This window comes from Esox lucius, chromosome 11 (assembly GCF_011004845.1).
Source record: "Esox lucius isolate fEsoLuc1 chromosome 11, fEsoLuc1.pri, whole genome shotgun sequence".
NCBI lineage: Eukaryota > Metazoa > Chordata > Actinopteri > Esociformes > Esocidae > Esox > Esox lucius.
In genome coordinates this window covers 37,371,096-37,394,783 of record NC_047579.1, presented here as the reverse complement: position 1 = coordinate 37,394,783, position 23,688 = coordinate 37,371,096, and the positions used below count along the sequence as shown (strand labels likewise).

Below are 23,688 nucleotides of genomic sequence, written 5' to 3'. Positions count from 1 at the left end.
TTGTGCATTTCTCAATTTGGAAGACCTAGGCTACTTCTGAAATCCTTAGGTATTCCCATATGTTGTTTAAATAGTTGCAATGTTATTTTAAGTAGGGTGTCTTGGGTAAAAAATGCCACAGACCAGCATACGGTGTTGCACGCTCGATGTGATTGTCGAGAGTGCGCGAGTAAAGGTTGACAGCGGCGTATGCGCGCGCTCGCTACACGAGATTGCGTGTCAGCTCGGCTTCTCTCCACCCTTGAGATGAGAAGGGGATAGAGGGTGAAGTACGGGAGTATTGTTGATGGAAATAGACTAGCTTAAAAAACATAAATTAGCCACGGGTGAAAGCCTTTTTGATTCGCATAAAGGCAGACCAGAGAGGATCATACATTAAATAGCCTAGCAACCCGAGTTCGAACCGTCATCGTTGTATTAACAGCCAAGGTCAGTACACGGAAGGAGCACACAAAACACGTCATTTAACGGCTTGGCTACTAGGCAGATTATTGAAGTCGGGAGACGGAGAAATCACCAGCAGCAACTGAAGATGGAGGGGGTGATGCAAGGGATGCAAGCTTACGGAGCGGGTAAGGCTGGAGGAGCCTTCGACCCTCTGACGTTCTTTCAGCAGCCTCAAACTATCCTTCGACTTGTTTGCTGGGTAAGTGATTGTTGTTGTTTTGTGTTGTTCATTTGACCAGTTCGTCGATTTAATAATTCATGAGTAGAGTTTTTACATCCTCATGGACGTCACGCGCTCAATTTCTAGATTCAGAGGACACGGGCGCGGTGCGCGTGCCTTAACGTTTCCACAAACAGTCCTGAAATATGTAGGACAAACAGTCCTGAAACAATGTCTTCTAGACAGTCGGTTAGCGTAGGTTAGGTTACCTTAGGAAATTTGAGTGACATGTTACGATATATGACGTACTCATTGAACACTTCTGTCGGACTTTCATAATTTTGTATGCATGCTGAATATAGACGTCTTGAAAGAGGAGTTTATATACAATCTGATGGTATTAATTTTAGCTAAATTTCCAATTAATTATATACCCCTATCAGGGCAGTAAATGTCAGGTAATATATAGGTAGTGTTTAAACAGGCATTTTTCCACGTATTGGTCTTGACCAATCAAATCACATCTTTTCACATTAGTCATTTAGAGCGGATCTTATTGGTAAATAAAGTAAAAAAAAAAACATTGCAAAAATATCATAATTTGGTTGCCGGTTTAAACATAATATTGACCCATCACTGGTGAGTGAATCTATAGAGGACTCCACTTGAAGGTAACACCTTTTATTATTGACATCACTATTGGTGGCTTCCACCATTTTAAGTAGTCATTTGGGTGGGACTTTCAACCTCATTGCCAGATCTCTCCTCATGACCCCTATACTTGCAATGTGATCACATGTCTCTGGCTGGGTCATCGGGAAGAATCGAACAATTCATTATATTTGTGAAAAGTTCATAGAATTAAGCTTCCCTCTTAACCCTCCTTTCACAAGACATTGAAAACACAGTGAAAATATATCTTTGTTGAAAAAACCTATTTTCCTGAGTGCGTGTGGTTTAAATGCATTTAAGCTGAAAATGTTCATGCATAGTATTTGCTGTAAAGACCCCAAGGCCGCATTCTTCTTTTCACTACTAAGAATGGCAGTTTGAATGGCTGTTGGTTAATTGCCATTCCAATATTATGATTAAGCATTTAGAACCCGTCAGGCACCATTGCTTGCAATTACAGGTGCAAAAGTACTTGGCTGTGTTCATCAGGTAAGAGAAGTACCTAATTCATCCCTAAAAGACCAGGTAAAGAGAGTTAATTTTTATGCCTTAATTAGGAACTTCCGCCTTTTGGTGAACACAGCCAGGTGGAGAACACTGGGGACGCTCTATATCTTATTTTTTTACATCTCTGCTTGCAATTATTTTTTTCTGAACCCAATCGGTATGGGTGTGCCAAAAACAAGACTGTAGCTGTCCCTTGATTTCGGTGTGACCATGCTTGCATTGTGATTATGTCACTCTTCACGGGCAGTTGGTCAGTGACGAGGTTTGTGTGCACCAGTATTTACTCAGAGAAGAGTTGTCAGGCTTTGGATTTAAAGAATTTGTCAGGACGAGGTGTTGTAGGCCATCAGTTCCACACAGAGTCAGTGGAGGAGCTGCACGGCATCGCTAGGGGCCCCACAAGATTAAATTACTGGAACCAGAGATTTCTCTCAGTTGTGGGCTACACACAAACATGCATTTTTAGGCCCTATTTGATTAAAACGGGAGTATTAACTGAACTGGCTTTTTTTTTTTTATACCTTCAATAACATTTATTCAGCGTGTTGGGGATGGAACTCCAGGAGCCATGGTGAGGTTGTGTTTCTTGTTTGACTAAGACCCCCTGGAAGAGTGTTATCAGAAAATATGCTTGTCACGACTACCAAAGGTGAACAAAACAGATGGATGCCAACCAATTTGCCCTGGGTGGGGAGACTTTTAATGTTGTGTATAGTGAAGGGGAATGCAAGCTCTGCCAGCCTTTTTCTCTGAGCACTGGACCTCATTTGTATCCAGCTCCCGGTATTATTTTGGATGTGTCTAAATTCCCCTCCCATTGCAACGTCTGTGGTATTGATAAGAGCTCAGCGAAAACCTGACAGACAGCAGCCTTCTCTCTCTCCAAAATGAGAGGGAGCCCCCCCCCACCCCCCCCCCCACCAAGAGCTTGATTGGCCGGTTGAGAGCTGATGCGTTGGCATGACGACAGGCAGAGATCACAGGCAAGATGCCACCGGCAAGCCCACTCAAGAGTAAGGCGTGGAGGGAGGAGGGAGGGGGACAAACAAGGCTCGCTCACGACATGACAATCTTATTCACCTGAGGAGGTGGGCAGTGACAGTCCTTGGAAATGGTCACATCATCCCCATTTTATTCAGCATTTTTAATTTTTTTGTCAGCTGATTTTCCACTGCCTTCTTGGGTGCGGTGCCTCTGTCTTAGCAAACATGTCTTGTTTTTGTTTTCGGAGTCATGGGGGAATATAGAATGGGTCCTCTTTTTCTTCATTCCATGGAATCTTTTTCTGAGTCACATGGCTATTTTCCCCCATTTTCAGGTTTGGTGACAACAAATAATGATACATAATAGTGTTCAATTTGGAATGGCCTCTGTCACCAGATCAATACAAGATTTACTGGGCCAATTGGAGACCTGGAAAAAGAGAACATAGATGTATTTTCTTTCCATGGATCTCCGGCCCTAGAATACTGCAATGCATGTTTCTTTGTAATTGTTGTATTCTTATATGTAACAATTTGCTAGTAAATCAAATCAGTGCAGTGTCTACATAGTTAATCTTGTTTACCCAGTAATACATTTATTTTGGGAATGTTTAACATTTGTTTTACTTCTAGGTAGAATTCTGTGATCGTGATTACTGTTGTGCAACAAGGAAGCAAATGAGGCTCCTCCCTCACAAAAATGACATTTTTGGCCAAACACTCTCCTTCCTCTGATTTCACCTGTGTTTATCATTCCCAAAGCACTTACATTTTTATTTTATTTAGTAAGTGTTACAATAAAGAAAATGTTGGAGTCACCACCGAGTAATTTTAACCAGCGTGCTATGAGTGCATTTCCACTTTCAGGCTTTGCAGCCCTGTTTATCCCAAACTTCAAAGAATAATTAAAGGGGCAGGGTAGGACAACTCTGTCCTTGGACATCTACTGTCTTGTAGGTTCACTCTCCAACCCTGTCCCTGGCGATCTACCATCCAGCTGGTTCTCTCTTCAACCCCATTTGTGATTAACCTGGTTTTGCTTCTCATTCTAATTATTAGACCCTCATGTGCTACAGTAAATTAGGGTTGGTAAGAGCCTACAGGACGATAGATCTCCAGGAACAGGGATGTCCTGCTCTGTCCCTGGGTTATTTCTAAGAGCAGGGCCATTGTAGGGGCTGTGGGGCAATAGTGGTGGAACTGGAAGGGGTTTGAAATGTTCTCCAGCCAACCAGGAATTCTTAGTATGTTCGATTGAAAGGTGACTGGGCTTAGATGCTGAGATTCTTTCCCTCTTCTGAAGTTGGTTTCAAATCTTGATCCTTTAACCTTTGTCTACAGCTCAAAGCCAGAAACACATTATGTAGGAAGTCATATATCTTTTATAGAGAGTTTCCACCTGGAACATCTCTTGCCTTTTATTGAAAATGTTTTTTTTTTTTCTACAGAGTGCCCTGCTAACAGCTGTTAAACTAATAAGACCCAATAGGGAGTATGCATGGGTGCATCATACTAAAGTCATCTCAGCTATGTAATAAAACATTGTTTTGTTCAAAAATATAGACAGAGAAAACCTGTCAGCTGGTATGCCTAAATAATGTAATTCATTTAGTTTTTATTTAGAGCCAGGCACAATCTACCATTTCAAATTTAGAGCCAGCAAATAAACAAAAAACCTACTTGAAGCTTACTGCTTGACAGCTGTTCAGATAATAAGTCAGAGTCCCCAGTTGGGACTCTGCCCTGGTGAAGTATTATCAAGTGTTCAGTTTTTAGATGCTCTCTGATTCTTTCAACTAGCAAATGGATAAAATATGGCCTGTCTCTGTTTTGGGTCACAAGCTAGCAATTAGGCAGCGCAGTCTGAGGAGTTAGCTACACAAATCCATTTCCTATACATTAACAGTTTGTGTGTGTGTGTGTGTGTGTGTATTTATCATCCATGTATTATAAGTACATGCTGGATGTTAAACTAACGCCTCTGTTACACATCACACATATGCATCAGCCATCAAGGGAAGGTTTTCTTTTAAGTCAATTAATGCTACATTAATTGACTTAAATTAATTGTCTGTGTCAGGTCACGTTCTGTGTCAGGTCACGTCCAAGCCCAAGAGCTGTCAAAGTTTGAATCTCGATGGCAGGACGCACAGATTTCTTCTATCTTGAAAATTGAAATAATGTAGGAGAAACACAGATTTTGGTTTGTGACGTATCACGTAGAACTTCATGTTGATGCGTGTAGTGCAGCTGAACCGTGTTTCAGGCCCAACAACATCTCTTGAACGCTCTCCTCCCAGTGTTGTGTGACGATGACTGGCTGCCATGTGAGGACCAACTAATAAGTGCATCTGCAAACGGGCCATTGGAGCAGAGCTCAGATCCACTCTTCAGAAAAAGGGGCAAAGTCACATCAGTGAGTGTGAGCTATTCACTCTTGTATTTGGGGATTTTTGTCGATATACCTCTTGCAAAATTAATTATCTAGATGTTCTGCTGTGCAGCAGATTTTATTTTACTTCTTTTCACTAGGATGACATTGGTGTTCCTCACTAAGGATACACAGCCAACTTGAACTAAGAGCAAAATCACAGCCTGCCATCACCACCTGCTAGACTACAGCATATGGCGTGTTTCAGGATTACTGGGATCTGTAGTTTCTGTTGGTGACGCTGGTTATCTGGCTTCACTGTGTTTCAGGATTACTGGGATCTGTAGTTTCTGTTGGTGACGATGGTTATCTGGCTTCACTGTGTTTCAGGATTACTGGGATCTGTAGTTTCTGTTGGTGATGCTGGTTTTCTGGCTTCACTGTGTTTCAGGATTACTGGGATCTGTAGTTTTTGTTGGTGACACTGTTTATCTGTCTCGACTGTAATTCAGGATTACTGGGTTTGTAGTTTCTGTTGGTGACACTGGTTATCTGGCTTCACTGTGTTTCAGGATTACTCGGATCTGTAGTTTTTATTGGTGACACTGTTTATCTGGCTCCACTGTGTTTCAAGATTACTGGGATGTGTAGTTTCTGTTGGTGACACTGGTTACCTGGCTTCACTGTGTTTCAGGATTACTAGGATCTGTAGTTTCTGTTGGTGATGCTGGTTATCTGGCTTCACTGTGTTTCAGGATTAATGGGATTTGTAGTTCCTGTTGGTACGTTTTAAAGTTTTATTTTAATTTTTTATTGCTGACCTGCTCTTGGCTTGAATGCCATAAACCTTATGACATATATAGTTTTGACCAGTCATGGAAATAAGTGCATAAAACAAAGTGTTGTTCAGTTTTAGATTATTTGGGTAGTCTCAAGTGTTCATCTGTCTAACCTTGGCAGTCATTATTTTTGAATTTTGTGGGTTAATGAAAGTTAATAATTTGGGATGTTCCCTTTTGGGCAAAAATTCAAAAGGAATTCAACAAGAAATATTGCAGAACAACATAATGTGACTTGATCCTGATGAATTCTAGCCAGAATCCAAAACACATTAAAGGCTGGTCACCAACTCACCACCATCACCAGTATACTAACAAAAAATATTTACCAGCATGACCACCGGGATATACATCGGGTTAAACACAGAAAAGGCCGGTCACCAGGATAAATAAAGTAAAGGCCGGTCACCAGGTTAAACACAGTAAAGGCCGGTCACCTGGTTAAACACAGTAAAGGCCGGTCACCAGGATAAACACAGTAAAAGCCGGTCACCAGGATAAACACAGTAAAGGCCGGTCACCAGGATAAACACAGTAAAGGCCGGTCACCAGGATAAACACAGTAAAGGCTGGTCATCAGGTTAAACACAGTAAAAGCCGGTCAACGGGTTAAACACAGAAAAGGCCGGACACCGGGTCAAACACAGTAAAGGCTGGTCATCAGGTTAAACTCAGTAAAGGCCGGTCACCAGGATAAACACAGTAAAGGCTGGTCATCAGGATAAACACAGTAAAGGCCGGTCATCAGGTTAAACACAGTAAAGGCCGGTCACCAGGATAAACACAGTAAAGGCTGGTCATCAGGATAAACACAGTAAAGGCCGGTCATCAGGTTAAACACAGTAAAGGCCGGTCACCAGGATAAACACAGTAAAGGCTGGTCATCAGGATAAACACAGTAAAGGCCGGTCATCAGGATAAACACAGTAAAGGCCGGTCATCGGGTCAAACACAGTAAAGGCTGGTCATCAGGATAAACACAGTAAAGGCCGGTCATCAGGATAAACACAGTAAAGGCCGGTCATCAGGTTAAACACAGTAAAAGCCGGTCAACGGGTTAAACACAGAAAAGGCCGGACACCAGGTCAAACACAGTAAAGGATGGATGTGGGTTTTCATGATATGTTGATGGAGGTGGATTAGTAGTTATGTTGTAACTTCAGTCACTGTTACTATCTCTTTATTGGGGGTGGTCATTTCTAGTTTCCTGGTAGTACTTCTACCTGGTAGTACAGGAGTGCTTTACTTATGGGCACAACAACAGATTATTCACCCTGTCGGCTCAGGCATTCAAACCAATGGCGTTATTGGCGTAAAGCTCTAACCACATGGCTATATGTGCCCTACGACCGAGGAAGATGAAGTAGGAGCTTTCAGTCTTGTGACTCAGAGAATCTGACTTTGTTAGACTGTTCCTCTTTTTCTCTCATATGTCTCCTCTCTGTCTCTCTCCCACTCTTTCTCTTTCCTTCTCTGTCTCTATGTGAACACAAGGTCACAGAGATTAAAATGGAAGGATTGTGGGGGGGGTTGCTGAGATTGTGTGTGTGCGTGTGTGTCCATGTTTGTTTATCAAGGTCTCCTGCGTGTACATCTAAATCAATGTCTTCAGCGGTACTCAATGATGGGAGGAGAATGCCCTGAGGAACACTGTCAGAGGAGAGAGTTTGCCCACGGTTTTGCCTTGCCGGCGAGAGCAAGCTGTCTCCTAGGCCTCACCTGCAGCCCGTTGCTAGGCTAAGGGGCTCTTGCTTTAACGGTGTGCGTAGTCTGATCGATGAATTGACTTGTAGGCCTCCCAGTAGGGCATTGTGAACATTACTAGACAGTCAGCGCTGCAAGATGCATGGCATGTATTTAAATGTACGTCAATGGTGCGGTGGTTAAACTCCTGACGGGGCAGCGCTGCTCATCCTGAGAGAGTCATGCGTCCAGCAAATTCTTCTCCCTCGATCACATGATCGCGTGCACTAAATCCCTTCAGGCTTAGTGGGTTGCATGAGAGGTCTACTGCTGATCACAAGATCAGGACCCCACGTGGTGCCCACCACAATGCCTGCTTTCAGTGGTCCATGAGGCACTGAGCCTTGTGATCCCGATGGGACTGCGGGCTGTGCTGGAAAGCCTGTAGCTGTGGCTTTGACTGTAGGTGAGTTGACCTCTGTGACGTACCAGCGGAAAGACACTGGAGAGTGTGGAATTCACACATTTGTAACTGCATCCGGACCAAATCAGAGTCGGCCTGATTTCAATTGGCAGTCGATTTACAAAGAAGTGGCCGGCCTTTGCAGGTTATTACGTTGTAATTTACATTAAAAAAAAATTTTTTTGCATCCTAAAATGTCAGTGTTTTTGCTAAATCGTGACTCAAATTTACCCACAACCCCTCTCCTCTTTGCGGTGTGAAATAAATAACATAGGATTAAGACTCAGGAAAGGGTAGAGGACCGGCAGAGTTAAACATGTGGGCTGCAACCAACAGCAAAGGAGTTCAACTCTCAGAAGGAAGAGCACTCGAGTGCTGTCTCTATACAGTTGTGCTCATAAGTTTGCATACCCTGGCAGAAATCGGGACATTTTGGCATTGTTGATGTTGAAAATATGACTGATCATGCAAAGAAACTGTTTTTTATTTCAGGATAGTGATCATATGAAACCCTTTATTATCGCATAGGTGTTTGGCTACTTTTTCAATGATAATGATAACAGAAATGACCCAGATTAAAAGTTTATATACCCTTGAATGTTTGGCCTTGATACAGACACACAAGGAGACACACAGGTGAAAATGGCAATTAAAAGTGAATTTCCCACACCTGTTAATGTCTGTGTGTAAATAGTCAATGAGTTGGTTAGCTCTCACGTGAATAGACTGAGCAGGCTAGATACTGAGCCATGGGGACCATAAGAGAACTGTCAAACGACCTGTATAACAAGGGAATTTAACTTTATAAAGATGGAAAAGGATAGAAAAAGACATCAAAAGCCTTGCAAATTCCAGTCACTACTGTTCCGTCACTTATTTAGAAGTTGAAAATTTGGGGATCTCTTGATGCCAAACCAAGGTCAGGTAGTGGAAGGAATAGTTCAGCTAAAACTACCAGAAGAATATTGTTCGGGATACAAAGAAAAACCCACAGGTAACCTCAGGAGAAATACAGATTGCTCTGGAAAAAGACTGTGGTTGTTTCAAGGAGCACAATACGAAGATTCTTAAACAAAAATGAGCTGCATGTTCGAGTTGCCAGAAAGAAGCCTTTACTGCACCAATGCCACAAAAAAGCCTGGTTACAATATGCCCGACAACACCAAGTTGACCCTCCAGTGGTTACAGTAGAAAAAGGTGCAGGTGGCCATCACAGTCTCCTGTCATTAATATCATTGAGCCACTCTGGGCAGATATACCACCTGCAGGAATTTGGGGCCTTATAGACAACTATTACAAAAGACTGCACGCTGTCATTGATGCTAAAGGGGGCAATACACAGTATTAAGAACTAAGGGATCAGTTAATTTTTTTCTTTGTTGCCATGTTTTGTTTTATGATTGTGCTATTCTGTCATGACCTACAGTTAAATGTGAATCCCATAACAAATAAAAGACGTGTTTTGCCTGCTCGCTCATGGTTTCTTTACAAATGGTACATGTATTACCAATTCTCCAAGGGTATGCAAACCTTTGAGCACAACTATATAATCACTGGACCCTGTGATGAGATGTTGACAAACACTGCACGTGAGCACTTGAAGCAGCATGCACTTGCTTCATTGCACCTCATGTTTACCTGTGCTTTGATGAAGGACAAGCACTGCGGTAGAGCTGAGGGCCCCGAATATTTGCTTTGTCGAAGGCTTCTGCTTGTAGCCTTTGGACAATGATGGGTTCCGTTTCACCATCAGGGTCGTTGTGTCAAAGGGAGCCCAGGTTAAGGTTGAATGCACGTTGAGACGGAGGTCTGTGAATGCTGAGCGGTCAGCTGGTGATGAGCCCGGGGTGCATTGTGCTTCCTGAGAACCAGGGCCGGTCAGCGTGAGCACAGCCAACGACAGTTAGATGTGAAAGATGCACTTTGGAAGAAGGCCGAAGGCCAAAACACTCTCTTCCACCCTCCCCCTCCATCTCTCTCTATCTCTCCCACTTTCTGGCTCACACGCTTCTTTTTAAAACATGCACACACATACCCACTGCAGAAACTGCACTCTTACTGTACATCGTGTTCTTTTATCACGACCCATCAGATTCCCACCAGTCACTGGACAGATTGGGGTGTGTAACACACACACATCTTACATTTTACTGTCCTTGTGAGGACCCCAAATATTATTCCATTTAAAAAACATATTTTCTTCAACCCAAATTCCACCCGGGAACCTCAGTTACTCTGACACATCTGGACACCGATGGAAATTGGCTCATCCTGTTCATCCGTCTAATTATTAGAATCAGTTATGCTAAATTAGGGTTGGACAGAACCTCCAGGATGGTTGGGTTGGACAGAACCTCCAGGATGGTTGGGTTGGACAGAACCTCCTGTATGGATGGGTTGGACAGAACCTCCAGGATGGTTGGGTTGGACAGAACCTCCAGGATGGTTCGGTTGGACAGAACCTCCTGTATGGATGGGTTGGACAGTACCTCCAGGATGGTTGGGTTGGACAGAACCTCCAGGATGGTTCGGTTGGACAGAACCTCCTGGATGGTTGGGTTGGACATCTCTTCACTTCTTTCTCTTGCTCTTTTACTCACTCTGCCTCCTTATTTATCACACTCGTACACTACACTGCGTGCACAGTTATTAGGCAAGTGAGTATTCTGATCGTATTATTATTTCAATGCAAAAATTGCAACTCCAAAACATATAAACTTGAATGCTCATTGGTTTGAATCATTTTCAGGTGAAATGTATTTGTGTAATGAGGGAGGGTGGGGCAACAGTGAATAACACCTTTTATCAAGGTGTGCATAATTATTAGGCAGCTTCATGACCTCAGGTGAAATGGGCCAAAAAAGAGATTTAACTGACACTGAGAAGTCATAAATTGTTAAAATGCCTTTCAGACAGATGGCATTTTACAATCTTGAAATAGCTAAACTATTGAGGCGTGACCACCAGACACTCACTTCTTTATGCAGGACAATGCTCCATCACATGCAACCAAGTACTCCACTGCTTGGCTAGCAAGCAAGGGCTTCTCAAACGTGAGATTTACAGTCAGCGAAGACAATACATCTCTTTGAACAGCATTTGGGAGGCAGTGGTTGCTGCTTCAGCTAAAGTTGATTGTGGACAGATCAAGAAACTGACAGACTGCATGAATGGAAGGCTCATGGCAGTTATTGATAAGAAGGTTGGCTATATCGGTCACTGAATATTTTTGAAATGTTGTTTAATTTTCATTTTGTGTTACTTATTTGTTGCATTTACTCAAAAAATTGTGAATAAACAATTTAGTTGCCTAATAATTTTGCACACTAATTGTTGACTAATAATTCTTCACACTTATGTATTCCCCTGAGAAAGATCAAAACTCATTATTCATTTGTTAAACATTCAGGTTTGAGGTTCAATTATATTTTGGACTGAATGAGAGCATTGTGTTTGTTCAACAATAAAATCAATCTGGAGGAATACGATTTGCCTAATAATTGTGCACACAGTGTATATTCTCCCTCATTGCCTCTCACTCTTTCTCATGCTCACTCGCTTTCTGTCATTTCACTTTTTCTTTCAAACACACGTCCCCACACACAGTGTTGTCAGATGAAGAGACCAGCTGTTAACTCCACAGGCCTTTCCAGGACATCCTACCTCTGGATGGGGTTGTCTGTGTGGCAAAGAAGTTATTTCACACAATTACACTAAATACACATAGACACACACTATACACACACACATTTTACACATACACATTATCCGCGCGCACACTGTTTTTACACACACACACACAAAATTTACACAAACACACACCAAGCGCAGCAGATACAGATGTTAACCCTGATTGCAATTCAGGTCATTATCAAGCAAACAAACACCATTTGCCAGACCTGGTTGAAAGCTGTTCATACCTATTCCCCTAAAAGGGGCATGTTTCTAATATCTGAATTAAATGAGTAGACGGTTCTAATGCAGCTGTAATGCTTGGTGATTTTGTCATGTACGTTTCTGGTCTTGGGTGGCAAGAGCTCAACAGGAGCTCTGATCTGAAATTAGGATGTTGCATCATATATGCTGCTGTCTCATCGGATCTTGTGTAGAAGCAGGACCGCCAAACTGTAGGTTTTGGGTTTGCATTCAGGTCACACGCAGCTTTATCCCAAAGCATCCCTTTGCATCATTGATGGGGGGTTGTGACGACGTGGCAACGTTTTGTCTTCTCCTATTAACACCAAATTATTATGACTACATTTGCCAAAACCTTGTATATCTCTCAGAATCCCCCGCTGTAAAATATACCAGAGGTCCTGGTTGAAGGATTCTGAAATGCCTGCTTCTTTCCTCTCGATTCCTGGAATCAATCTGGAGTTTGGGGAAAAGTACAGACATTTTGAAGACCTTGCAGTTTATTTTAATTATTTACATTGGATGCAAGAAGTCAGAAGTCATCCTAAGGTCTAAGCTGATGCCTTCCGTGCTCATCTACTGCTGCAGCGTGGGTTCAAATCCAGCCAACTGCTCTCAGCAAACACTTGTTCCTATATTTCTTGTGAAATAAAGCATTGTTATGTCTGAATCATTGAGGTGCTCTCTTGTCTGCTTGACAAGGCCACACAATACACAGTTAAAATTAAGTAACACCAGAACTAGTCGCACCTGAGCTGCAACCATTTTAAAGGAGACTACTTGAGGTGGAGTATCGAAACACAAAAGTGGATCCTTACCAGGGGTTTAACAGATATCAGGCTGTATGCTCTTGTTATTGTTCCACTACACTCTGTGTTTTTAGCCTTTCAGTTGTAACATCGTACCATGGCAGATTTGCACAGGATGCAAAACGCGATTTGAGTTCCACCTGCGCCGATTTGTCACCATGTGCCTTAAGCCTCTCTTCCACCCTACAGCTGTTCTCCATTGTGATCTTCGGCTGCATAGCCAACGAGGGCTACGTGAACCGGCCCAATGAGACCGAGGAGTTCTGCATCTTCAACAGGAACCAAAACGCCTGTAACTACGCAGTTGGGATGGGCTCCCTGGCGTTCCTCAGCTGCGCTGCCTTCCTGGCCCTTGATGTCTATTTCCCCCAGATCAGCAGTGTCAAGGACCGCAAGAAGGCCGTGCTCGCCGACATAGGAGTGTCTGGTAATTCCCCTCCCCACCCCCCACCCGTTGAAGATACAGATCTAGGTACAGCTTTTCTGCCCACACGCCTAATCGTAATCGTTAGTGGGGGGAGGGTGCCAAACTGACCACAGATCAGTGATCAGAAATAGACCCTTAGATAGGAAGGACGTTGAGGCTTGTTGGTGTGACTTTGCAACATTGGTCAACAGCGAACGCTGGGGGTTTTTTTGTGGGAGATTTGTCCGGAGATCTTTGTGAAAATCGATGCAATCACTTTGCATTGGTTCTTAGCAAACGTAAACACATGTTTGTCGGCACACAAGGTCTCCCGGGTGCCGTGTGTAGACCTGGAGTGGGGTGGTGGATGTGGTCTCTGTTTTCTCTAGGAATCACTGATCAGTGCCTCCTCACAATCCCACCGTTCCTTGATGCAATCAACAAGGTTTCCCCTGCGTTACTGCTCTTGTATGGTAACAGGTCGGTGGTTACGTTGAGGACATTTTAATAGTTCTGGATCAGAGCCATTGGAGTTTCAGTCACAGCTCAGGGATGCTGGCAGACATAAGGGCTGTTGTAGCCATTTTGTATGGCCACTGGTGCCCCCGTCTGGTCAGCTGAGGTTTTGCTGATGTACTCTGCGTGATATTTGAGGCCCTGCATCTATAACTTTGTTGCTACTTAGCAAGCAGACATTATCTGTCTTGTAAACCACCTATATTTGTATCATTTTAACTCAGTGTATTTATTTTTAAAGTTCACCTCCACCCACCTCAGACAGACACACACCTGCAAACAAACCCAAATCTATCACTGACAGTAGGCATCCTGACTCACAACCTTGGACAAATATATTGGCCTGTGAATCGGTGGTATTCCAGACTCAAGGGGGAACATACGTGTGCATAAATAAGCCTGTACCTTAGTTCCCTCTGCCATCACAGGCCTGCAGAGCAGTGTTCCTGTATATTAACATTATTATTTTCCTCTTTATTCATCACACTGAACGTTTATATGATGTGGCCAGATGCACAGCTGCGCCTGTCTTAGGTTGTCTCGGTTTCAAAGGTGGGTTCTTACCCGTCTTTGGCTAACCAGCCTTCTTCACTGGCCACATTCTGGGGCCCATATATAGGGACTGCAGGAGTACATCAGACAAAAGGTTATGGAAGTCAGCAAATGTTATGTTGGGTTTGTACACAGACAATATTAGTTGCTTTACCTGAGCAACACGCAGTGTAACAGCAAATCCCCAACCATAGTTTTTTTGTTCTCCACAGGAGTAGATCAGCCATGAGTGAGCACAGATTATACATCTGCAAACCATTTATATTAGCATAATTTTCTACTTTACCTATGTACATAGATATGATGTGTGTATATATATATATATGTGACCAGATGCATGGTTGTCCCAGTTTCAAAAGCCACATGTCTGTGGTTAACCACCCCTGTTCACTGGCCACATTCGGAGCACTTTATGGGGGACTGCAGGAGGAGGCACCAATTCAACATGTTGTACAAGCTAACAGCAGGCACTATGTTTCTCCCGTGAATCCTTAGGGAGACCACATTTCATGTAAACTCCTCCTATACTTGACCTCCAGTGAGCCAGCCACAACGCTACAGCCAGCACCATCCATATGTATACACACATACATATACTCACATGCGCTTGCACGCCCAGGTGACATACATACATGTATCCCATATCCAGATTTATATTCACACACGCGCACCCGCACACACTTATAATGTTTTTTGCTGTATTATTACATTTTACTTTTACACATGAATTGCGTCCTATATGTCGCTGTGAATACATTCTACAAATGTCTGCATTTTTTTACAATTCAGACATTTAGCAAAGATGTTTTACTAAGCATGGTGTTGACACATCTTTGTTTTATCACACATGATGTTAATGGTCTGTATTGGTAACTCTCTTTTTCGTCCCTCGTTCCCATAGCATTCTGGTCGTTTGTGTGGTTTGTGGGCTTCTGCTTCCTGGCCAACCAGTGGCAGGTTGCCAAGCTGGCCGACAACCCCCTGAAGGACGGCGCGGATGCGGCACGGGCCGCCATCACCTTCGCCTTCTTCTCCATATTCACATGGGTGTGTAGAGCTATCCGTTCAATCATCCACGCTTTCTGGCCTCATGGCCTCTTGTACGCCTACATGTTCCAGTTATATAACGCTGCATGTATTCACATAAAACCTTTCCAGTCACTGCCCTTTTAATGAAATGTGTAAGCTATATTATGCCTTTGCTGTCTTCTCGTTAAGATGTCGGTCCTTAACATTCTAACATCGGTCTTGTAGGCTCTCCTCCTGGTCCGTCAGATGTCGGTCCTTAACATTCTAACATCAGTCTTGTAGGCTCTCCTCCTGGTCCATCAAATGTCAGTCCTTAACATTCTAACATCTGTCTTGTAGGCTCTCCTCCTGGTCCGTCAGATATCGGGCCTTAACATTCTAACATCAGTCTTGTAGGCTCTCCTCCTGGTCCATCAAATGTCAGTCCTTAACATTCTAACATCTGTCTTGTAGGCTCTCATCCTGGTCCGTCAGATATCGGGCCTTAATATTCTAACATCTGTCTTGTAGGCTCTCCTCCTGGTCCAACAGGTGTCGGGCCTTAACATTCTAACATCTGTCTTGTAGGCTCTCCTCCTGGTCCGTCAGATGTTGGGCCTTAACATTCTAACATCTGTCTTGTAGGCTCTCCTCCTGGTCCGTCAGATGTCAGTCCTTAACATTCTAACATCAGTCTTGTAGGCTCTCCTCCTGGTCCATCAAATGTCAGTCCTTAACATTCTAACATCTGTCTTGTAGGCTCTCCTCCTGGTCCGTCAGATATCGGGCCTTAATATTCTAACATCTGTCTTGTAGGCTCTCCTCCTGGTCCAACAGGTGTCGGGCCTTAACATTCTAACATCTGTCTTGTAGGCTCTCCTCCAGGTCCGTCAGATGTCGGGCCTTAACATTCTAACATCTGTCTTGTAGGCTCTCCTCCTGGTCCGTCAGATGTTGGGCCTTAACATTCTAACATCTGTCTTGTAGGCTCTCCTCCTGGTCCGTCAGATGTCAGTCCTTAACATTCTAACATCAGTCTTGTAGGCTCTCCTCCTGGTCCATCAAATGTCAGTCCTTAACATTCTAACATCTGTCTTGTAGGCTCTCCTCCTGGTCCAACAGATGTCGGGCCTTAACATTCAGACATCTGTCTACCTTGTCAGTCCAAAGCCAACCTCTGTTAAACATACCACTTGTTTTCAATTCTATAACAGAGTCTTATGTCTTCTGTTCTTCTAGCCTGTCTCTCCTTATTTCATCTTCAACCCCGAGTCTGTTTAGTTTTCTGTCTCATTCTTAAATCAAGTAAACTTTTTGTCTATGCTACAGTATATTATAATCAAGTAAACATGTTATCAACGCTATATTATTCAACTATACAAATGTCTGTTTCTGCTGAATTTCCTTATTCCATCTATAATATTTGATATTTGCTTCTGATGTCCCAGCCTAGAAAAGCTTTGCAGTTTTTTTATGATACATAGATTTATGGAATGACGATAGGGTCATCCTCACCACATTTTCCATCCCATACTTGTCCATTGGCCTGTCCATTGACCTTTCCATTGGCCTGTCCATTTGTTTAGGGTGCGCTGACCCTGTTTTCCGTGGAGAGGCTAAAGAGGGTGTCGTTTGAAGAAGAGTACAACAAACTTTTCACCCCACAGACCACACCACCTCTAGCCTAATTCTAGACATCCTGACCCTCATTGCCCATGTAATTTCCCTCCCATGAGTCTCTTTTCCAGGCTGCTGGAATGATGTCCTCCTTAGGCAAACCACAGTGAATTCGTTTCTTCTGTGCTTTCATGGGACTGCTTAGTGTTTTCTGCTAGGGCATGTGTGCCCGGAGTCAGATTATTTCTGATTTCAGCCGCCAATCTAAAGTGCCTTGATTAGGTCATTGTCAATAATGTGTATTTTGTGTATTTGAAACAGTGTTACTGATGATTCATTCACAAAGGTTTTTAAGTTGTGCCTTCTTTTTGTCCATAGTAATCCGCCATTTTGTCTGTGCTTACTTAACCTTTGCCCATTGTCTGAATTCATTTTTACGTAAAGTGTTCATTTGTTCATGAAGTTTAGATTTTCTGGTACCAGTTTAATTTGATTGTACATCTACTGAGCCGTTTCGCGTGGTAACTCTTTGTCAATTCAGGAATTTATTAGAAAGTGTTAAAGTACAATTACCTGGGTTCAAAACAATTAGACCCAAACTTAGTTTGATAGGATCTTTTTAGATGTGGAGTCATTGTGAAATGTTCACATTGTATTTCAATGCCAAATACTTATTTCTTACCAAATTTCACTCAGTGCTCTCAGTGTCTTGTCTCTAAGTATTCATGTGCTTTCTACTGTGATCTACCCACTGGCTGATCTATGAACATGGTTTGACTACAAATCTCTGGAGTTAAATTCTACCTTTGAATCCACATCCCATACCTAATATTTCTTTATACTATCAAATAGGCTTTATACCTAATACACCAATCAGCCATAACATTATGACTACCTGCCTAATATTGCGTAGGCCTCCCTTTTTCCGCCAAAACAGCCCTGACCCGTTGAGGCATGGACTCCACTGGACCTCTGAATGTGTGCTGTGGTATCTGGCACCAAGACGTTAGCAGCAGATCCTTTAAGTCCTGTTGCGAGTTGGGGCCTCCATGGATCGGACTTGTTTGTCCAGCACATTCCACAGATGTTCGATTGGATTGTGATCTGGAGATTTTGGAGGCCAAGTCAACATCTTGAACTTATTGTGTTCCTCAAATCATACCTGAACCATTTTTGCTTTGTTGAAGGGCGCATTATCCTGCTGAACGAGGCCAATGCTATCATGGATTACCATTGCCATGAAAGGGTGCACATGATCTGCAACAATGCTCAGGTAGGTGGTATGTGTCAAAGTAACATCCACATGAATGGCAGGACCTAAGGTTTCCCAGCAGGACATTGCCCAAAGCATCACACTGCCTGCACCAGCTTGCCTTCTTCCCATAGTGCATCCTGGTGCCATGTGTTCTCCAGGTAAGCAACGCACACGCACCCAGCCATCCACGTGATGTAAAAGAAAACGTGATTCATCAGACCAGGCCACCTTCCATTGCTCCGTTGTCCAGTTCTGATGCTCACGTGCCCATTTGTAGGCGCTTTCGGCAGTGGACAGGGGTTACAGCCCCATATGCAACATACTGCAATGCACTGTGTGTTATGATAACTTTCTATCAGTACCAGCATTAACTTTTTCAGCAATTAAAACGACCGTAGCTCGTCTGATGGATCGGACCACACAGGCCAGCCTTCACTCCCCCCATACATCAATTAGCCTTGGCCGCCCATGACCCTGTCGCCGGTTCACCACTTTTCCTTCCTTGGACCACTTTTGATAGGTACTGACCACTGCAGGCCAAAAACACCCCACAAGGGCTGCTGTTTTGGAGATGCTCTGACCCAGTCGTCTAGCCATCACAATTTGGCCCAAAGTCGCTCAGATCCTTATGCTTGTCCATTTTTCCTGCTTCAACACATCAACTTTAAGGACAGAATGTTCACTTGCTGTCTAATATATCCCACCCACTGACAGGTGCCACAATTACAAGACTATCAGTGTTATTCACTTTACCTGTCAGTGGTCATAATGTTATGGCTGATCGGTTTACATATATATACTAATCTATACACTATCTATCTAATATAGATTTATAGTACCCTATACATTATCTACTGTGCCTAATTTCTGTTTATACTATACAGTATGATATCTATCAAACCGATTTATATTACCCTATGCTATCTACCTAATATAGATTTATAACACCCAATACGCTATCTGCCTAATATAGATTTATACTACCCCATACGCTATCTGCCTAATATAGATTTATATTTCCTAATACGCGATCTACTAGCTACAACAGTTTATTCACACATATTCAATGTCCAGTCAGTTGAAACCACTAGATAAAGCATTGTCTGTTCTTATTTTGTTCCTGAACACATTTATTTTATTTTTATAACTTTGTACTAGCTGGGTTAAATATGAATTGATTTGTGTATTGCTTTGTATATGACATGTTAATGATTTCTGTATTATTTATGATGAATCAGTGTCGTTGTATAAATAACTGAAGACAAATAAAAGGCCGTGCCTGATAGGATGAAAGTTTAGTCACCCCCTGACCGCTGACTGTAATCTGTCTTTACGCTTAAAGCCGACAAACAGGCTTAATCCTCTGTCACTAATCAAATTAATTTTCTTTCTTCCTTCTTCATCTCCCTTCCTCGTTTTATTTTTGTGCCCCACAAAATCACCTGACTTCCATTCATTATCCTAACCTTATTTAATTCCTCTTCAATCACTGGTTCAAACCCCATACCTTCCCTGTTCCCCTCACCCTGCCTCCCTCACCCTGCCTCCCTCACCCTGCCCCCCTCACCCTGTCCCCTAACCCTGTCCCCTCACCCTGTCCCCTAACCCTGTCCCCTCACCCTGTCCCCTAACCCTGTTCCCCTCACCCTGTTCCCCTAACCCTGTTCCCCTAACCCTGTTCCCCTCACCCTGTCCCCCTCACCCTGTTCCCCTAACCCTGTTCCCTCACCCTGTCCCCTCTCCCTGTTCCCTCACCCTGCCCCCCTCACCCTGTTCCCTCACCCTGTCCCCCTAACCCGGTCCCCTCACCCTGTCCCCTCTCCCTGTTCCCTCACCCTGTCCCCTCACCCTGTTCCCTCACCCTGTTCCCTCACCCTGTCCCCTCACCCTGTCCCCTAACCCTGTTCCCCTAACCCTGTCCCCTCACCCTGTCCCCTAACCCTGTCCCCCTAACCCTGTCCCCTCACCCTGTCCCCTAACCCTGTTCCCTCACCCTTTCCCCTAACCCTGTTCCCCTAACCCTGTTCCCCTCACCCTGTCCCCTCACCCTGTCCCCTCACCCTGTCCCCTAACCCTGTCCCCTCACCCTGTTCCCCTAACCCTGTTCCCCTAACCCTGTCCCCTCACCCTGTCCCCCTCACCCTGTCCCCCTCACCCTGTTCCCCTAACCCTGTTCCCTCACCCTGTCCCCTCACCCTGTCCCCTCACCCTGTCCCCTAACCCTGTCCCCTCTCCCTGTTCCCCACACTTATTTTGGCTGTTCCATTAATGTTGCCATCCTCCCCGGTTTTCCAATGGTTACCTCCAACGTATCATCTCCCCTCCGCTCCCGCTGTTTCCCCAACGTGTTTCTTTTTCCGATTGATCCCCCCTCCCCCATGACGCCCTGCTCGGTGCCTTATTTCTCCCCCGCACTCTCCATACACACTGTTCCCAAGGCGGTGCAGGCCTTCCTGGCCTATCAGAAATACAAGCTGGGGGCCGACTCCGCCCTCTTCTCCCAGGAGTACGTCGACCCCACCGCCGACCCCAACGCCGCTGCCCCCATGGGCAATGACTACTCTGGCTACTCAGCGGACATGGACCCCGCGGCCACCACCGAGCCGGCCTTCGACGGGTCTGCCGGCTACCAAGGCCAGGAATACTGAGTTAACTATTTGGGGGGGAGGGGCTCGTTTATGGGAAAAATTTAACGGCTCGTGACTAGCCTCGCTGCAGTCAGGTGTGTGTGTGTGTGTGTGTGTGTGGAGTTACAGAATTGTCTGGGATCTGGAGGTAGGGTATAGAGGGAACAAGGGGGGCTTCTCAGAGACCACGGTCGACATGTGTTTTAGTGTCTGGAACCAGTTTGCCTTCAACACGGGGGGAGTGGGGGGCAATGTTGTTTGAACACCTCCATGGGATCCCACCAAACCAGAACATAAGTTTTTTTCTGAAGCTTAATTCACTTGTGCGCATCCGAGTTCACCCCTTTCCTCCCAAAGTGTGCACCTTCTAGACCTCATAGTGGAGAAGATGGGATTTAGTGTAAGAGCTGGAGTTTCCACCATGTCTGACGGGAAGAGCACACTTTGGGAAAAGGGTGGAATGACATGCAGAGTCTGAACCCATACCCACTTGTACACATCAACACACATTCAATAAATTGTAGGGAGACAGTTGGGTTGGGAATTACACTATGAACAACACGGGTGGTTGAACTAGGCGTTGGTACCTGAACGACACGGGTGGTTGAACCAGGTGTTGGTACCTGAAAGACACGGGTGGTTGAACCAGGCGTTGGTACCTGAACGACACGGGTGGTTGTACCAGGCGTTGGTACCTGAACGACACGGGTGGTTGTACCAGGCGTTGATACCTGAATGACACGGGTGGTTTTACCAGGCGTTGGTACCTGAACGAGACGGGTGGTTGTACCAGGCGTTGGTACCTGAACGATATGGGTGGTTGTACAAGGCGTTGGTACCTGAACGACACGGGTGGTTGTACAAGGCGTTGGTACCTGAACGACACGGGTGGTTGTACAAGGCGTTGGTACCTGAACGACACGGGTGGTTGTACAAGGCGTTGGTACCTGAACGACACGGGTGGTTGTACCAGGCGTTGGTACCTGAACGACACGGGTGGTTGTACCAGGCGTTGGTACCTGAACGACACGGGTGCTATGAAAGGCCACGGCGTCTTGTGGGCGTCAACACTACAGCCTGGACATTGCATGAAGACTTACATTTTTTTGTTGTTGCTTTCTTTGTTTGGTGAAGGTGAAAGGACTCTTTCTACTGTTGGCTGTGGAGGACTGCATTGTTCAATGTTTTCCACCATATCTATGCCGACTGAATGCCCCAGCCAAAACCGGTGTTCACGGTGCTACGTTTCAAAGGACATCCTGTCTTACTGGACAGGGACAGGATGTGACATACAAGAATGACACAGCCCACAGTAAGCCTCAGTGACGCTGATTGAGCTGTTACAAACAGACTGCATCATCATCCGTACAAACTCGGATATTGTCATCAACATACTTGAATTTGATAAGTCGCAAAAAAAATTGTCGAATTCCTAAACATTCACTTAGCAATCACCAAATTTTATAATGATGGTGCATAAACACCAATGAAGAAGATTAATTCATAGCCCTTTGCAGCCATTTACAAACCACCATGTTATAACGTTGACTGCCAACCTAATGAACACCACTGGCTTGACACTAATGTAGTAACTGAAAAAGTGTTTGAGCTTAAAAACAAGTGGCCTCAGAAGCTTTTCATTTAACCTAGGGCTAGAATACCCGCAGTGGATTTCAGACTGGTTTAATTTTCCCAACCAACAGCTGAAGACTTCAGTAATATCAATTTCAAATGTTCGTAATGATCCATGTGTGACTCCTTTTATTTTTTTAGTTCAAGGCAAAATGTGCTAATGAAAAAACCTTAATTGTATATTTATTTTTTGAAAAAGTTTGCTATTTTTAGTATATATATGTATATATGTGTATATATATATATACATACACATACATATATATATATATATCTCACAAATTATAGGTATTTAAAACCAGCACATTTTTATTTTGTGGAATAAAAACATTTGTGATTATGAACAAAATGCAATTATATGTATGAAATATCATTTTTTAATACATTATTATTAACCAGACGTAGCTGTGTTATAAACAAATATTGTATATTGTACCTATTATTTAAATAACATATGTCTATACAAGTAAGCATTTAAAGTGTTTGTTCAGTTTTCATTGTGTGACCTGTGGCATTGTTTTCTGAATCAGGAAACATTCTTTATCATGTTTTACTGTTGCTGACCTTTCTAGTGGGGGGGTTGAGTGGTAAAACGTGACAAAATGGACTATTATATTTAGACATTGCATAAAAAATATGTTGTCTGTGAGCTACAACGAAATTGTATAAAAAGAATTGTAATGCCTTTGTTGTGATGAATGTTGATTAAATTAATCAGTTAATTAATTAAGGATATATGTACCTAATTATTTCCTGTTTGTTGCCTGTTCGTAAGAGTAGTTGTGGTGGACTTTTTTCGGGAGACGATAAATAAAGCAAAAGCTGTGGACAATGCAAGTATGTTTGTTTATTGACGGTAATGGTTTTTGTTAAAGACATTGGCCCTAAGACATTTTTCTAACCATTCAGAAAGCTCACAAAATTCTTTGGATGCACTTTGGAAGACATCTCAACACTGACTGGCGTTTCTGCAATGGCGCAGAGTCTTAATCACACATTGGATATCACAAAATTAGGGAGAGAAAAAAGGGTGAAAGTAACAATGCCGCTAACATTGAGGAAATAACTTCAACGTGGTGCCGTTCAAGAGTCATTTAGAAAATGCACTTATCCACTACAGGAGCAAATATGGTTCATGTATCTGGAGTTCAATTAATGAATTCAATAAAAAAAAGTTGATTATCCATAAAAAGTGCTACCAACATTTTAAATCAATAGAAATCCAA

At 43.6% G+C, this 23,688-nt stretch overlaps 1 protein-coding gene across 3 annotated transcripts; it reads left to right on the top strand.

Moving 5' to 3' along the window:
* The first annotated feature begins 38 nt into the window (after window positions 1–38).
* On the top strand, window positions 39–23,299 carry syngr1a (synaptogyrin 1a). 3 transcript variants are annotated; one of them, XM_010892511.3, is made up of 4 exons: window positions 39–646; window positions 13,039–13,276; window positions 15,225–15,370; window positions 16,918–17,889. In XM_010892511.3, exons 1-4 carry the CDS (start codon window positions 533–535, stop codon window positions 17,017–17,019), a joined length of 600 nt encoding a protein of 199 aa, XP_010890813.1. In that variant the 5' UTR covers window positions 39–532; the 3' UTR covers window positions 17,020–17,889. The 3 variants fall into 3 exon arrangements, with proteins under 3 accessions (XP_010890813.1, XP_010890812.1, XP_034151229.1); XM_010892510.4 differs by lacking the exon at window positions 16,918–17,889 and adding an exon at window positions 20,642–23,299 and having other exon boundaries at window positions 41–646; XM_034295338.1 differs by lacking the exon at window positions 16,918–17,889 and adding an exon at window positions 18,136–18,253 and having other exon boundaries at window positions 41–646.
* The last annotated feature ends 389 nt before the right edge of the window (window positions 23,300–23,688 follow it).

Excerpts from the sequence above, each read along its gene's own strand:
- syngr1a (XM_010892510.4), top strand. The coding sequence starts at position 533 with ATGGAGGGGGTGATGCAAGGGATGCAAGCTTACGGAGCGGGTAAGGCT. Across the intron at positions 13,277-15,224 it reads CGCCGACATAGGAGTGTCTG|CATTCTGGTCGTTTGTGTGG; the intron begins GTAATTCCCCTC and ends TCGTTCCCATAG. Across the intron at positions 15,371-20,641 it reads TCTTCTCCATATTCACATGG|GCGGTGCAGGCCTTCCTGGC; the intron begins GTGTGTAGAGCT and ends ACTGTTCCCAAG.